This window comes from Coregonus lavaretus (assembly GCF_964263955.1).
Source record: "Coregonus lavaretus genome assembly, chromosome: 3".
NCBI lineage: Eukaryota > Metazoa > Chordata > Actinopteri > Salmoniformes > Salmonidae > Coregonus > Coregonus lavaretus.
Genome location: NC_139990.1, coordinates 75,791,596 through 75,809,667, shown reverse-complemented (window position 1 = coordinate 75,809,667; position 18,072 = coordinate 75,791,596). Strand labels below are relative to the sequence as shown.

At 42.6% G+C, this 18,072-nt stretch overlaps 1 protein-coding gene across 2 annotated transcripts in view; it reads left to right on the top strand.

The window, feature by feature from the left end:
• The first annotated feature begins 3,999 nt into the window (after positions 1–3,999).
• The window catches only part of LOC311116586 (polycomb protein SCMH1-like), a 49,926-nt gene continuing 35,853 nt past the window's right edge, over positions 4,000–18,072 (top strand). Inside the window, exons 1-5 of one of the 2 annotated variants that reach the window (XM_084157432.1) lie at positions 4,000–4,053; positions 4,623–4,715; positions 9,822–9,890; positions 10,187–10,267; positions 16,663–16,733. In XM_084157432.1, coding sequence (XP_084013558.1) covers positions 9,866–9,890; positions 10,187–10,267; positions 16,663–16,733 — 177 coding nt within the window. In that variant the 5' untranslated portion in view covers positions 4,000–4,053; positions 4,623–4,715; positions 9,822–9,865. Of the gene's footprint in view, positions 4,054–4,195; positions 4,296–4,622; positions 4,740–9,821; positions 9,891–10,186; positions 10,268–16,662; positions 16,734–18,072 lie in introns of those variants that run through there. The other variant, XM_084157431.1, reaches the window with a different exon arrangement.

Here is an 18,072-nt window from a genome sequence, read left to right as displayed (position 1 = left end):
AAGAACACCATACCTACTGTGAAGCATGGGGGTGGAAACATCATGCTTTGGGGCTGTTTTTCTGCAAAGGGACCAGGACAACTGATCCGTGTAAAGGAAAGAATGAATGGGGCCATGTATTGTGAGATTTTGAGTGAAAACCTCCTTCCATCAGCAAGGGCATTGAAGATGAAACGTGGCTGGGTCTTTCAGCACGACAATGATCCCAAACACACCGCCTGGGCAACGAAGGAGTGGCTTCGTAAGAAGCATTTCAAGGTCCTGGAGTGGCCTAGCCAGTCTCCAGATCTCAACCCCATAGAAAATCTTTGGAGGGAGTTGAAAGTCCGTGTTGCCCAGCGATAGCCCCAAAACATCACTGCTCTAGAGGAGATCTGCATGGAGGAATGGGCCAAAATACCAGCAACAGTGTGTGAAAACCTTGTGAAGACTTACAGAAAACATTTGACCTGTGTCATTGCCAACAAAGGGTATATAACAAAGTATTGAGAAACTTTTGTTATTGACCAAATACTTATTTTCCACCATAATTTGCAAATAAATTCATTAAAAATCCTACAATGTGATTTTCTGGATTTTTTTCCTCATTTTGTCTGTCATAGTTGACGTGTACCTATGATGAAAATTACAGGCCTCTCTCATCTTTTTAAGTGGGAGAACTTGCACAATTGGTGGCTGACTAAATACTTTTTTCCCCCACTATATGACTTGTCACGAATTAAAAGTACAAATCTCGGAACATCGTAGCACCATTAGGTGCAAAAACTCGACATACCCAGTCGCTGCCCACTTTTTTGGAAGCGAACCACTCGATTTCGTCCCTACGTTATATCGGCATCGAACATGTCACCCTCCCTTGGAGAGGGGGTGACCTCGACAACGTATTGTTAAAATGAGAGGCTGCCTGGATCTTTAATTTAAAGACCCTTGCTCCCTTCGGTCTCAACTCAGACTTTGATTTGAAGCCATTCTTGTGATTATTGTGATTTTGCTATTAATTGTAAATGTTTGTGGGCCTATGTAGCCAAGTTGTATCTATGATCGTATGCTATCCATGTTTTTTGTATTTTCTGTTTATCTGTGAATTAACCAATTCTATTAGGCCACACCCGGCAATGATTACAGACACCTGCTTGTGTCCTTTGACACTATATAAACTAGTGACCCCCATTGTTTGTCATTATACCATGATGAAGACAGCTTGTCTGTCAATGTTGGTTATTAGCTTATTAAATTACCACATCTTAGAATGCCTTCTTTATAACTTGCAAAATACACACAGTGGAAAGTACACTGAGTGTACAAAACATTAGGCTCTTTCCATGAATCCAGGTGAAAGCTATGATCCCTTATTATTCAATCAGTGTAGATGAAGGGGAGGAGACAGGTTAAAGAACAATTTTTAAACCTTGAGACAATTGAGACATGGAAAAAGATTTTGGATTGGAATGTGTTGTGTGTGGATCTGCGATGCAGGGCGCCTATCAAGGGGGTTATCTCTGGAGTGACGCTAGAAATGAGTGCAAAGGATGTAACTGAATAAGTAGATGCAGTGGTTGGTGCATGTGACTGACCCATATGGTGGATGGCGTAAGGAAGCCCACTCCATCCATTCTATTGTTTTTTGAAGAAGTCTCTCCCTTCGCACATTTATTTGGGATATGCCCAAACCCATGCAGTGTGATAAATGTTAAATATTTGTACATGTGTCAAGTGTATGTCGACGGGAGGAGTATCGTATGCCAGTTGAAGCGAAATACTGCAATTGTGGTGGCGAACATGGCCCGAATTCCTGAAGTGCCCTGTCAGGGTGAAAGAGACAAAGGTGGCAAGAGTAACATGCTGACCACACCACTTGCATTGCAAAATAAATGTACACATACATTTTATTCAATCGTTTAATCTAAACTGCTCGCGTGCGTCAACGAATGTCTGAGTAGCCAGGCACTAAAATAGAACTTTGTTCTATTTTTGATGCGTGACGCACTGCAAGTCCCGCCTCTCCCATCTCCTTGGTTTTTAGGAGCATATACCCACTTTGGTGGTTGAACGATGAACTGGGGTCCACACTCCAGTCCAGTTGGTGGTGGTAATGCACCTTGAAGTTGGTTGCCAACCGACATATAAAGTCCACAGAAGAAGAAGACTTCCACTGAAGGAGGAGAGATTACTAGAAACGAGTAGTTTCCCCTTTTATCTGGGGATTAAATGTCGGGGTAGAGAACACACGATTATGTGAGACTCAAATTAGGTCAAAATTCTACAAAGATCCAGAAAAAAAGGACCTTGTGCATTTCAGGTAAAATAAAAACCCAATGTTAATATCCCAGGACAAATGAGTTACCAACTGCAAGCTAGCTAGCTAAATGTCCACGAATGTTTCATGCGTTTCGACCTGTCTCCAAATTAATATAGTTGGTTCAGAGTTCGTTTCAATATTTCAACCTGAGTGTCTTGGATCGCGTCTGGTGTGGATGTACAAAATCAACAGTCTAGACAGCGTGTAAAAGCTGTCCTGCGTCTTCTTTCCAGAGGCGGTGAGAAGAGTGGAAGAACAGAGTAACGTTGAAGAAACCATGGTAGTTGGATTAGAGACACCAGAAAATTTTCCTCGCCTACAGGATCATGACATGTTGCATGTTAAAGAGGTGGAATTTGTATTGTTTATTGCATTGGTTATAATCTGCACAGCGGAAACAGAGGAAATCTGAGAAAATAGGCATCGTTGTGAGTGTGGCTGAATGTTTTTTGGGATTCTGGGATTTTACAGCAGAGGCATTATAAGGAATCATGTCGGCTAATGTTCAGTCCTCACAGGCCCCTGAGCCTGTGTAGGGATGTGATTTGGACTATGACTGAAGGAGTGGGATGTTTAAAATTTTATTTTATTTTATTTTAGTACTGTAAGACTGACATTTTTTAAAAATCTTGTTCACTATCATACCGTAGGTGGCAGCAATACACCTCGAAGAAGAAGAAGAAGAATAAATGAACCCAGAAATTCTTCATATGAAGAAAGTGGACTTTGTGTCATTTATAATGATAGTGATAAACAAAACTGCACAAGTTGAAAGGAAGTAAAGAAAGCTTGATATCATTGTTTCTGCAGCTGAACTCTTTTTGGAATTAAAACATTTCACATCTGAAGAGCTACATGGAGTACTGTCTGGTGTGGTTCCACCCTCTCAGGCCCCAGAGCCTGAGCAGGGTATTTGAGTTTTTGAAGGACAGAAGGAGTGGGAGTGTATATCTTTTTGTTAGTAAGGTTTTTGTAGTGTGTGTGGATTAATGTTCATTTTCCCTTTCCCGTATGGTTTTTATTTTACCCCTGTCCAGTTGGTGGCGATAATACATATTTTGAGTGTAGTTCTCCATACCCCCCCCCCCCCCCCCCCCAATGAAAGTATGTTGAACATGGCAGGAAAACAGAAAATTAAAAGATGGAAGAAGGCAACATCTACCACTACACCTGACGAGAGCGAGGATGGGAGGGAAGAAGATCAAGATGAAGGAAAGGAATCCAGCATGGCAGGAAAACAGAAAAGCAAAAGGTGGAAGAAGGCAACATCTACCACTACACCTGACAAGAGTGAGGATTAATTACTTGTGTTGGCAGGTGCAGTGAAGACCACTGAGATTGAGCCTCGTCCTTCTGGCAGATCCATATGTGGTGTCAGGTTGGGTGGAGAAGAGGTTGAGCGATAGTGTACCGTCCTTCCAGGCTGCCGGCCTGGTGTAGGATCAGATAGGGCCAAGTAGTCGAATAGTGGTAAGTTTCTTCTTTTTTTTTTTTTTATTGGTGTAGGGTTTGTTGGTAGAAAAAAATTTTTCTACGAAGTGTGATGAACTCACACTCCAGAGCAGTAGGTAGAGAAACAGAGCTAGATGAGAGGAAAAGATGAATAGGGAGTCCGTGAATGGCCTCACACTCCAGTACAGTAGGTGGCGGTGTATGCACCTCACGGTTGCTATCCGCCAAATTTAAAGAAGAAGAAAAAATGGACAGCCACTAGCTAATCCACATCAGAAAATACACAAACATTACAAAGCAAGGTAAACAGACTCCAATATATTGTTTACACGCTATCCTCTTTTTAACAAGCACACATTCAAGCCCTACATTTTGCCCGTAATTTAGCTAGCATTTGTTGATGTATTTATATTCAGTCCAACGATAGATAGATAGATAGCCAGCTAACATAAAGTCTGCCCGTTAGCTGAGTTTAGCATGCTGTGTTGACGGAGCTAGCTAACGTTAGCTGTTGTTCGAGCATGCCAATGTTATTAGCTTGGAGGTAGGTACCTCTTCATATCCTCACTCTTAAATACACATATTTGCTGGCTGAATATCTAGCTACTGTGATTAATTGCTTGGCTTTTGCCCTGAGGGGAGTCCCATGTGTTGGCTTTGTGTTTTGAATAGGAACCCTTGATATCTTATGCTAGCTAGGCTAACTTAAAAAGCGGCATTTTAGTCATATTAAACGGGCTAATGATGGTAGTTATTTTCCCTTATAGCCAGTACAGCATGGACGTGGGCCATTATAAATAATAGTGGTAATAGCAGCGAGCTGGTCTGTCCGAGCTAGTAGTTAATGCCGCTGTCATTTTTTTCTGGGAAGGAAAAGGAGGGAGCTGGTCGCTAAAATTTGGACGACATCCCCTTGATGCAAGGAAAAAGGCGCACTTCTATTGCGAGAACCAACTGAAGACAGGTTTGAAGACTATGATATTTTAAGGTTTTTTATTGCATATTATGATTCATTTTTGGTGTCTCATTCTCCATTGCTATAGTGAGTATTGCATATTTGAAACCGTTATTTATGGCCGCTTGTCAGCCCAATGTAAACTTAGCTTTTGGTAGCTAGCATGCACATTTACAGCAACTGAGCTTATGGCTAGCTTAATTTAGAAGTCTATTTGATTGCCTGCTGAAATGATGTAGCTAGCTAGTTTGCTAACTTGATACTGTTACTGATGAACTGCTCCTGGTGTGTATAAATAATCAGCAATCTGTTATTCTAAACCAGTTAGGAGAAGAAAGCTGCAAGGTTACTTTGTTGTTGATAAACAGTACCAGTCAAAAGTTTGGACACACCTACTCATTCAAGGTTTTATTTTTTATTTTTACTATTTTCTACATTGTAGAATAATAGTGAAGGCATCAACACTATGCAATAACACATATGGAATAATGTAGTAACCAAACAAGTTTTAACCAAATCAAAATATATTAGAGATTCTTCAAATAGCCACCCTTTGCATTGATGACAGCTTTGCACACTCTTGGCATTCTCTCAACAAGCTTCACCTGGAATGCTTTTCCAACAGTTTTGAAGGAGTTCCCACACATGCTTAGCACTTGTTGGCTGCTTTTCCTTCACTCTGCGGTCCGACTCTTCCCAAACCATCTCAATTGGGTTGAGGTCGGGGGATCTGATGCAGCACTCCATCACTCTCCTTCTTGGTAAAATAGCCCTTACACAGCCTGGAGGTGTGTTGGGTCATTGTCCTGTTGAAAAACAAATGATAGTCCCACTAAGCCCAAACCAGATGGGTTGGCGTATCGCTGCAGAATGCTGTGGGAGCCATGCTGGTTAAGTGTGCCTCGAATTCTAAATAAATCACTGACCGTGTCAGCAGCAAAGCACCCCCACACCATAACACCACCTCCTCCATGCTTTACGGTCTGAACTACACATGCAGAGATCCTCCGTTCACCCACACCGTGTCTCACAAAGACACGGCGGTTGGAACCAAAAATCTCAAATTTGGACACCAGACTGGTCGGATGTCCATTGCTCGTGTTTCTTGGTCCAAGCAGGTCTCTTCTTCTTATTGGTGTCCTTTGCAGCAATTAGACCATGAAGGCCTGATTCACACAGTCCCCTCCGAACAGTTGATGTTGAGATGTGTCTGTGACTTGAACTCTGAAGCATTTATTTGGGCTGCAATTTCTGAGGCTGGTAACTCTCTAATTAACTTATCCTCTGCAGCACAGGTAACTCTGGGTCTTCCATTCCTGTGGCGGTCCTCATGAGAGCCTGTTTCATCATAGCGCTTGATGGTTTTTGCGACCGCACTTGAAGAAACGTTAAAAGTTCTCAATTTTCCGTATTGACTGACCTTCATGTCTTAAAGTAATGATGGACTGTCGTTTCTCTTTGCTTATTTGAGCTGTTCTTGCCATAATATGGACTTGGTCTTTTGCCAAATAGGGCTATCTTCTGTATACCCCCCCTACCTTGTCACAACACAACTGATTGGCTCAAACGCATTAAGAAGTAAAGAAATTCCACAAGTTAACTTTGAAGAAGGCCTGTTAATTGAAATGCATTCCAGGTGACTACCTCATGAAGCTGGTTGTGAGAATGCCAAGAGTGTGCAAAGCTGTCATCAAGGCAAAGGGTGGCTACTTTGAAGATTCTCAAATATAAAATATATTTGGATTTGTTTGACACTTTTTTGGTTACTACATAATTCCATATGTGTTATTTCATAGTTTTGATGTCTACACTATTATTCTACAATGTAAAAATTAAGAAAAACCCTTGAATCAGTAGGTTTGTCCAAACTTTTGACTGGTAGTGTATCTTTAAATGGTTGGTGTGTTTAGCGTGGCTATTTGGTAAATATGCTTTAATTAGTCAATTAGCCTTTATCTGCTATTAATTTCAATGTCCTGGGTGCATGCATTTTAAAATCAAGGGATTTGTGAGTAGCTGTGACTGATGTGTGTTGATGCTAAACAAATCTAGTCTACTTTGAGGACCAATATGATTTCAGCAACTTGTTTGTTTGTTCGTCTGACCTAATGACCTGTGTGTTGTAGCCAACTGGTAGTTGAGTGTGTTTGGGTGGGTGACTGAGATCTGGGCCACCTCTTTGTTGTACCCTGTCGTCTGCTTCCAACGCTGACCCCCTGCCTGGCAGACAGAAGGGGGAGCGTTAAGAGCGAGTCTGTGGGAAAGTCAATTTGATCATCCACAAATAAAGTTAGTCGTTTCCAAATTAAACCACGTCCATAATTATCCTGAAGGTCTATATGTTGGAGTTCAGGCTTTTTGAAACTTTTATGTAGGAAATTGTATGAATTTTGACCATTACAGGAGGCCAAGTCTCAAGGATATTTCAGTCAATAGTATTTCATGGCTTTTTAGAAAGGGTTCACGGGGGGGGGGGGGGGGGGTGTAGTGGGCGTGGACATGGCTTAAGGTTGGCGGTATCCAGATTTTCATACTGTCAGTGTTTCCCCTATATGCATTCAGCAGCGACGCAACACTGCTGCTAAATCATGGCCACCACTGCAAAATTGTATTTATTTATTTATACTGAACAAAAATATGTAATAATAATAATAATAATAAATAATATAATAATAATAATATATATAATATATGTAAAGTGTTGATCCAATGTTTCATGAGCTGAAATAAAAGATCCCAGACATTTTCCATATGCACAAAAAGCGTATTTCTCTAAAATGTTATGCACAAATTTGTTTACATCCCTGTTAGTTAGCATTTCTCCTTTGTCAAGATAATCCATCCACCTGGCAGGTGTAGCATATCAAGAAGCTCGCAGTACGTCCAACCGGCCTCAACCGCAGGCCATGTGTATTGCGTCGTGTGGGCGAGCGGTTTGCTGATGTCAATGTTGTGAACAGAGTGCCCCATGGTAGCTTAGGGGTTATGGTATGGGCAGGCATAAGCTACGGACAACAAACACAATTGCATTTTATCGATGGCAATTTGAATGCACAGAGACACTGTGTTGAGATCGTGAGGGCCATTGTCGTGCCATTCATCCGCCACCATCATCTCATGTTTCAGCATAATGCACGGCCCATGTCGCAAGGATCTGTACACAATCCCTGGAAGCTGAAAATGTCCCAGTTCTTCCATGGCCTGCATGCTCACCAGACATGTCATCCATTGAGCATGTTTGGGGTGCTTTGCAACGTGTACGACAGTGTGTTCCAGTTCCCGCCAATATCCAGCAACTTCGCACAGCCATTGAAGAGGAGTGGGACAACATTCCACAGGCCACAATCAACAGCTTGATCAACTCTATGCGAAGGCGATGTGTCGCGCTGCACACCAGATACTGACAGGTTCTGACCCACACCCCTACCTTTTTTAAAGTTATCTGTGACCAACAGATGCATATCTGTATTCACAGTCATGTGAAATTCATAATTAGGGCCTAATGAATTTATTTAAATTGACTGATTTAACTGTAACTCAGTAAAATCTTTGAAATGGTTGCTTGTTGCGTTTATATTTTTGTAGCTTATGCCTTCCCATACCATAACCCCACCTCCACCTTGGGGCATTCTGTTCACAACGTTGACATCAGCAAACCGCTCGCCCACACAACGCCATACTGCCCGGGAACAGTTGAAGCCGGGATTCATCCGTAAAGAGCACACTTCTTCAGCGTGCCAGTGGCCATCGAAGGTGAGCATTTGTCCACTGAAGTCGGTTACGACGCCGAACTGCAGTCAGGTCAAGACCCTGGTGAGGACGACGAGCACGCAGATGAGCTTTCTTGAGACGGTTTCTGACAGTTTGTGCAGAAATTATTTGGTTGTGCAGACAGTTTCACCAGCTGTCCGGGTGGCTGGTTTCAGACAATCCCGCAGGTGAAGAAGCCATATGTGGAGGTCCTGGGCTAGCGTGGTTACACGTGGTCTGCAATTGTGAGGCCGGTTGGACGTACTGCCAAATTCTCTAAAATGAGTTTGGAGGCAGCTGATGGTAGAGAAATTAACATTCAATTATCTGGCAACAGCTCTCCATCAACTTGAGACATCTGTGGCATTGTGTTGTGTGACAAAACTGCACATTTTAGAATGGCCTTTTATTGTCCCCAGCACAAGGTGCCCCTGTGTAATGATCATGCTGTTTAATCAGCTTCTTGATATGCCACACCTGTCAGGTGGATGGATTATTTTAGCAAAGGAGAAATGCTCACTAACAGCGACGTAAAACTTGTGCGCAAAATTTGAGAGAAATAAGCTTTTTGTGCGTATGGATAATTTCTGGGATCTTTTATTCAGCTCATGAAACATGGGACCAACAATTTACCTGTTGCATTTATATTTTTGTTCAGTATACATGTCATGTCTCAAAATTGATATCAATCTTACCTCTATATCCGGATTTGAGAAGAAAGATAAGTTCAACAGTGAGCCTGTCAGTTTGCCTTAGTTCTCGCACAGCATCCAGCCTAGCTGACGCAATGCTCTTTTCCAGATTTTTTACCACATTTCTTCTCTGGCCTCCATTGATTTAGTCACCCTAATCTTGGCAATGCTACAAGAGTAAAAACTCCAATAACCTTTTAATGGATTATGATAGAGACATGCGGTTTGGAACATTGGCTTTCTTAGAGGAGTATCTACACAGTTAACATACCCATTGGTCAAAAGAGACTCTGTAACATCCATAACGGTAATTTTTGCTTTATTTCTCCAACATGCCAATATTTAGAAGTCAGTTATTTTTGGGGTATACACTTCCCCTAAGGGGTACTATAGACAAACACATCAAAACTTTAATTTCTATTTTGTTTGTCAAATCTGTTAGAAATTCAAGTTTTGATTTTGCGTGCAAATGTAATGTCCATAATGCTGGAATCACCCTTAAAAGGCTAACCGGGCTAGAACTAGTATAGGCTACAGCAGACTGGCTTCTTGAACACAATGTACAAGAAAGATCCAAATTGGACCTAAATTCTGACCTAACATGAAGAGTGAAGTATCAAATGGTTTTGTGTTTACTTCAATGTTGTTTTCCCTTCTCATTTCCCTTCTTTAGAGAGTGGACTATTGTGTCTTGAACTTAGTCAGTATTACTGGAGCATGAGGAAGCCAGTGCCACAAAAAGGTAATGTAATGTTAAGAAATGGAATGCAATTGTCCATTTTGAAAAGCGCAATGTACATCTTCTAGTGATGCTGCTCGAGAAGGGTCCTCTATTTAGGTTACTTTAATGTGTGTATAGAAGTCTCAGATGCTGATGTGATAGTTTGGCCTCACACATCTCATTGACTGTTGCTAATGATCAAGTGTATTTCTTCTAGTTATTAATAGACAGTTGATTCATAGAATGATTGAATGGTGTCGGCTAGCCATTGAGGTTAAGTGTGTCTCTGAAACATTGTGCCCTGCTCTCTCCTCTAGCTATTGAGTGGAAAGATGGCAGGCGGATCAAGCATGCCCGAAGTGGCCGTCCCTCCCGGGTCCCATCGCAGTACCACGGAGGTACAGTACCAGTCAAAAGTTTGGACACACCTACTCATTCAAGGGTTTTTCTTTATTTTTACTATTTTCTACGTTGTAGAATAATAGTGAAGACATCAAAACTATGAAATAACACAAATGGAATCATGTAGTAACCAATTTTTTTTTAAACAGATCAAAATATATTTGAGATTCTTCAAATAGCCACCCTTTGCATTGATAACATATTTGCACACTCTTGGCATTCTCTCAACCAGCTTCACCTGGAATGCTTTTCCAACAGTCTTGAAGGAGTTCCCACATATGCTGAGCACTTGTTGGCTGCTTTTCCTTCACTCTGCTGTCCGACTCATCCCAAACCATCTCAATTGGGTTGAGGTCGGGGGATTGTGGAGGCCAGGTCATCTGATGCAGCACTCCATCACTCTCCTTCTTGGTAAAAATAGCTCTTACACAGCCTGGAGGTGTGTTGGGTCATTGTCCTGTTGAAAAACAAATGATAGTCCCACTAAGCCCAAACCAGATGGAATGGCGTATCGCTGCAGAATGCTGTGGTAGCCATGCTGGTTAAGTGTGCCTTGAATTCTAAATAAATCACTGACAGTGTCACCAGCAAAGCACCCCCACACCACGGCGGTTGGAAACAAAAATCTCCAATTTGGATTCCAGATCAAAGGACACATTTCCACCAGTCTAATGTCCATTGCTTGTGTTTCTTGGCCCAAGCAGATCTATTATTCTTATTGGTGTCCTTTAGTAGTGGTTTCTTTGCAGCAATTCGACCATGAAGGCCTGATTCACACAGTCCCCTCTGAACAGTTCATGTTGATGTGTCTGTGACTTGAACTCTGAAGCATTTATTTGGGCTGCAATTTCTGAGGCTGGTAACTCTAATGAACTTATCCTCTGCAGCAGAGGTAACTCTGGGTCTTCCATTCCTGTGGCGGTCCTCATGAGAGCCAGTTTCATCATAGCGCTTGATGTTTTTTTGCGACTGCACTTGAAGAAACTTTCAAAGTTCTTGAAGTTGTCCGTGTTGACTGACCTTCATGTCTTAAAGTGATGATGGACTGTCGTTTCTCTTTGCTTATTTGAGCTGTTCTTGCCATAATACGGACTTTTGACAATCTTCTGTATACCCCCCTACCTTGTCACAACACAACTGATTGCCTCAAATGCATTAAGAAGGAAAGAAATTCCACAAATTCACTTTTAAGAAGGCACACCTGTTAATTGAAATGCATTCCAGGTGACTACCTCATGAAGCGTGTGGAGAGAATGCCAAGAGTGTGCAAAGCTGTCATCAAGGCAAAGGGTGGCTATTTGAAGAATCTCAAATATACAATATATTTAGATTCGTTTAACACTTTTTTGGTTACTACATGATTCCTTATGTGTTATTTCATAGTTTTGATATCTTAACTATCATTCTACAATGTAGAAAATAGTAAAAAATAAAGGAAAACCCTTGAATGAGTAGGTGTGTCCAAACTTTTGACTGGTACTGTACATTACCACACACACACTCCAACATTCTCAGATGAATCACTGCTGAATGGAAAATAACATCCTGAATCAAACACATTCATATTCAGTTCTAACAAGGGGTTGGAACTAAAATTATTTTCCAATTGTTTAGTACTGAACAGAATACATTTTTTTTTTCTTCGTTCCACTGTTCCGACCAGCAACAAAGTTCTGAACTTGTTCGAACCCCAAAAAAAGTACTGGTTTATATAGTTCTTTTCTGTTCCTTTTTTAACCTGTTAAATCAACTGTTTTTTACATTTAGCTTATTAAATTACTGCGACTGAAATTTTGCGGGGTGGGGAGAGCGCGATTGAGGGTTGAGGAGGCTTGAAGCGCTGGGCATCTTATGACATGCATTATCTGAATTAGGTCCACAGAATTATACCTAGGAGGAGCGGCTTCTATAGAGGAACTTTGAATGTCGTTTGACCTATCTTGCTAACAAGCTTGAGCTAGATAGCTAACAAGCTTGTGTGTGTGTAGAGCGGCACCAGAGTTAAAAACATGTCTTATCTTTTTGTAGTTAATAAATCTGACACCAAACGTGATAACTAGGCCTATAGTATCCTTAACTACCATTGGAAAAGGTTAATCCATTCTTCTCTAGCTAATAAAAAATCTCTCTCCGTATCTTCTGAATCACGCTTGTAACGTCAGTACAGTAGCCTATGCTTGGGCTAAACAAACACACACAGGCAAAGATTTTCAGCTTGCAAGCAGACACTGGAATACGTTTCTGAGTGACTGATTGAGGGCTTTGCTTAGATTTTCTTTGTGGAACTACCAAAAAATGCCTGGTTCCCATGTTTTTAAATTAACGGTTCTGTTCCAGAACAGTATGGATCACTTTCGAACCCGGTTCCGTTTCTGTTCTTTCAAAAATTTTATTTTCCGGTTTTTGGTTCTGTTCCCTGCACTGGTTCCAACCCCTGGCTATAACACTGTTCTAAAGGTGTCAGCATGCTTCAGTTCGGCTGGCGGCTAGCCGAAGTCGGCGAACCGAATGAGTGTGCTAAGCATTCTACCTTTAAAAGACCTTAGCTTGAAAAATGATAAAGAAGCGGCAATAGTACTGTTTATCCATTTTGAGACACTGTAGTCATTATACACTGCTCAAAAATATAAAGGGAACACTTAAACAACACAATGTAACTCCAAGTCAATCACACTTCTGTGAAATCAAACTGTCCACTTAGGAAGCAACACTGATTGACCATAAATTTCACATGCTGTTGTGCAAATGGAATAGACAACAGGTGGAAATTATAGGCAATTAGCAAGACACCTCCAATAAAGGAGTGGTTCTGCAGGTGGTGACCACTTCTCAGTTCCTATGCTTCCTGGCTGATGTTTTGGTCACTTTTGAATGCTGGCGGTGCTTTCACTCTAGTGGTAGCATGAGACGGAGTCTACAACCCACACAAGTGGCTCAGGTAGTGCAGCTCATCCAGGATGGCACATCAATGCGAGCTGTGGCAAGAAGGTTTGCTGTGTCTGTCAGCGTAGTGTCCAGAGCATGGAGGCGCTACCAGGAGACAGGCCAGTAATCAGGAGACGTGGAGGAGGCTGTAGGAGGGCAACAACCCAGCAGCAGGACCGCTACCTCCACCTTTGTGCCAGGAGGAGCACTGCCAGAGCCCTGCAAAATGACCTCCAGCAGGTGTGTCTGCTCATGTGTGCTCAAACGTGTCAGAAACAGACTCCATGAGGGTGGTATGAGGGCCCGACGTCCACAGGTGGGGGTTGTGCTTACAGCCCAACACCGTGCAGGATGTTTGGCATTTGCCAGAGAACACCAAGATTGGCAAATTCGCCACTGGCACCCTGTGCTCTTCACAGATGAAAGCAGGTTCACACTGAGCACATGTGACAGAGTCTGGAGACGCTGTGGAGAACGTTCTGCTGCCTGCAACATCCTCCAGCATGACCGGTTTGGCGGTGGGTCATTTACATTTTAGTCATTTAGCAGACGCTCTTATCCAGAGCGACTTACAGTTAGTGAGTGCATACATTATTATTTTTTTCATACTGGCTCCCCGTGGGAATCGAACCCACAACCCTGGCGTTGCAAACGCCATGCTCTACATCCCTGCCGGCCATTCCCTCCCATACCCTGGACCAATTGTGCACCGCCCCATGGGTCTCCCGGACACGGCCGGCTACGACAGAGCCTGGATTCGAACCAGGATCTCTAGTGGCACAGCTAGCACTGCGATGTAGTGCCTTAGACCACTGCGCCACTCGGGAGGTCAGTCATGGTGTGGGGTGGCATTTCTTTGGGGGGGCCGCACAGCCCTCCATGTGCTCGCCAGAGGTAGCCTGACTGCCATTAGGTACCGAGATGAGATCCTCAGACCCCTTGTGAGACCATATGCTGGTGCGGTTGGCCCTGGGTTCCTCCTAATGCAAGACAATGCTAGACCTCATGTGGCTGGAGTGTGTCAGCAGTTCCTGCAAGAGGAAGGCATTGATGCTATGGACTGGCCCGCCGTTCCCCAGACCTGAATCCAATTGAGCACATCTGGGACATCATGTCTCGCTCCATCCACCAACGCCACGTTGCACCACAGACTGTCCAGGAGTTGGCGGATGCTTTAGTCCAGGTCTGGGAGGAGATCCCTCAGGAGACCATCCGCCACCTCATCAGGAGCATGCCCAGGCGTTGTAGGGAGGTCATACAGGCACGTGGAGGCCACACACACACTACTGAGCCTAATTTTTACTTGTTTTAAGGACATTACATCAACGTTGGATCAGCCTGTAGTGTGGTTTCCCACTTTAATTTTGAGTGTGACTCCAAATCCAGACCTCCATGGGTTGATAAATTTGATTTCCATTGATAATTTTTGTTTGATTTTGTTGTCAGCACATTCAACTATGTAAAGAAAAAAGTATTTAATAAGATTATTTCATTCATTCAGATCTAGGATGTGTTGTTTAAGAGTTCCCTTTATTTTTTTGAGCAGTGTACATTTCCTGAAAATAGTCAGAATTAATCTAACTCAAGAAATCTGTCATTAATTTTGAAGTTTTTGCCGAGGAGATCTAAGTCGCACAATTTTACATCTAAGTAAGATGTTTGGTGCATTTCTCAATGAAAAAATTTGCATGAAAATGAGTTGTCTCTCGTTGAATGACAGCAAAGACTTTACTGAAGAATCCCTACTGTTCACCGACGAAGGGGCGTAGACTTCGGCTACCGACTTCGGCTTGCCTCAAGAAAAGAATGTGCCCGAAAAACCAAATAAATAACGTACCCAAGTCCAAAACGAACAAACACGTCCCAAAATGTTGTCATAATACAGGTGCAGCTCAATAAATTAGAATATTGTGGAAAAGTTAAGTAATTTCAATAATTCAAATAACAAAGTGAAACTCATATCGTGGATTATTTACACAAAAAGTGAAATAGTTCAAGCCTGTATTTGTTTTAATCTTGATGCTTACAGCTCATGAAAACCCCAAATTCAGTATCTCTGAAAATTTGAATATGACATAAGACCAGTGAAAAAAGGAAATTTAATACAGACATGTCGGCCTTCTGAAAAGTATGTTCTTGTACATGCAGTCAGTACTTGGTTGGGGTCCCTTTTGCATGAATCGCTGCATCTATGCGGCGTGGCATGGAGTCGATCAGCCTGTGGCACTGCTGAGGTGTTATGGAAGCCCAGGTTGCTTCGATAGCGGCCTTCAGCTCGTCTGCATTGTTGGCTCTCGTGTCTCATCTTCCTCTTGACAATACCCCATCAATTCTGTATGGGGTTCAGATCAGGCGAGTTTGCTGGCCAATCAAGCACAGTAATCCCATGGTCATTGAACCAGGTATTGGTACCTTTTGGCAGTGTGGGCAGGTGCCAAGTCCTGCTGGAAAATGAAATCAGCATCTCCATAAAGCTTGTCAGCAGAAGGAAGCATGAAGTGCTCTAACATTTCCTGGTAGACGGCTGAGTTGACTTTGGACTTGATGAAACACAGTGGACCAACACCAGAAGATGACATGGCTCCCCAAATCATCACTGACTGTGGAAACTTCACACTGGACTTCAAGAAACTTGGATTCTGTGCCTCTCCACTCTTCCTCCAGACTCTGGGACCTTGATTGCCAAATGAAATACAAAATGTACTTTCATCTGAAAAGAGGACTTTGGACCACTGAGTGACAGACCAGTACTTTTTCTCCTTAGCCCAGGTAAGACGCTTCTGACGTTGCCTCTGGTTCAGGAGTGGCTTGACACGAGGAATGCGACAGTTGTCGCCCATTTCCTGGATACGTCTGTGTGTGGTGGCTTTTGATGCCCTGACTCCTGCCTCAGTCCACTCCTTGTGAAGCTCCCCCACATTTTTGAATGGCCTTTGCTTGACAATCCTCTCAAGGCTCTGGTTATCCATGTTGCTTGTGCACATTTTCCTACCACACTTCTTCTTTCCACTCGACTTTCCATGAATATGCTTGGATACAGCACTCTGTGAACAGCCAGCTTCTTTAGCAATTATCTTTTGAGGCTTTCCCTCCTTGTGGAGGGTGTTGATGACTGTCTTCTGCACAGCTGTCAAGTCAGCAGTCTTCCCCATGATTGTGAAGCCTACTGAACTGGACTGAGAGACCATTTAAAGGCTCAGGAAACCTTTGCAGGTGTTTTGAGTTAGTTAGCTGATTAGAGTGTGACACCTTGAGTCTACAATATTGAACTTTTCCACAATATTCTAATTTATTGAGCTGCACCTGTATATGCACAAACTCTTCTGAACTGTTTCGGCTGGGAAGCATGCAGACACCTTCACTCTAGCACATACCATAACACTGAACCCCAAAACCACACACATTCACACTAAAACATATAACGGTAGACAACAAAAAGCAGCCATTTACTTTTTCTGTCCCACAGGGCACTTCAGTTGGGACAAATACCTGAAGGAAACAGGTGCTAGTGCGGCACCTGCCCACTGCTTCAGACAGGTAAGCCCCCCTAATCAGACTACAGTATGTCCTCCTCACCTAAATCTCGTGTCAGGGCATGCTACTACCCTATGTAAAACTTTGGCTCCTGAAATTATTCTAAGCCGTTCCAAACCATGGCATTTACAGAGTTTGTAAAAATTATGACCAACAAGCAATATGAGATAGAAGTTAACCCTGTCAGCCAAAGTCTGACCACTGAAAATGAGCGGCATCTATATGTAGCTCAGGAAACCAACGTCTTAACCAATGTTCCCTCTAAGCTGCTTGGCCGCGCAACACCAGAACTGCCGCACTGATGAATTGCCAGGCGTTGCAGAGACCCACAAATAGCTAATTTATCAGCAATGGGGGAGTGATTGCTTCCTACAAATGCAGAAAACCTGTATATTTCTAGTCCTCTTTGAAAAGTGGGTCAGTGTTGTATTTTGAGACAAGCTTGAATATGCAAAGAAGCGAATAGGTAGCCTGCATTTTTGTCTGATTCTCTGTATGCTAATAATAATTAATGTTAATTTGTAAAGTGGTTTCTTCCATCATACAACATAATATTCAGTCACCTATTTGGCCCATGGTGTTTAGGCTACAGACCATTTATTATTTTGTGACTTCAGCTTTTGGACAGGTACAAAATCTGTCCTACTGGTCTGAAGGAAGAGTTGCTAAAAGGTGAATGTCAAGGCCTGCATAATGTTTAATGACTGTAGGATATACAGTGCCTTCGGAAAGTATTCAGACCCCTTGACTTTTTCTACATTTTGTTACGTTACAGCCTTATTCTAAAATTGATTAAAAGAAACAAAATCCTCAGCAATCTACACACAATACCCCATAATGACAAAGCGAAAACAGGTTTAGAAATGTTTGCAAATGTATTAAAAAGAAAAAAACATACCTTATTTACATAACTATTCAGACCCTTTGCTATGAGACTCGAAATTGAGCACATTCTGTTTCCATTGATCATCCTTGATGTTTCTACAACTTCATTGGAGTCCACTTGTGGTAAATTCAATTGATTGGACATTATTTGGAAAGGCACACACCTGTCTATATAAGGTCCCATAGTTGACAGTGCATGTCAGAGCAAAACCCAAGCCATCAGGTCAAAGGAATTGTCCGTAGAGCTCTGAGACAGGATTGTGTTGAGGCACAGATCTGGGGAAGGGTACCAAAACATTTCTGCAGCATTGAAGGTCCCCAAGAACACAGTGGCCTCCATCATTCTTAAATGGAAGAAGTTTGGAACCACCAAGACTCTTCCTAGGGCTGGCCGCCCGACCAAACTGAGCGATCGGGGGAGAAGGGCCTTGGTCAGGGAGATGACCACCCGTACGGT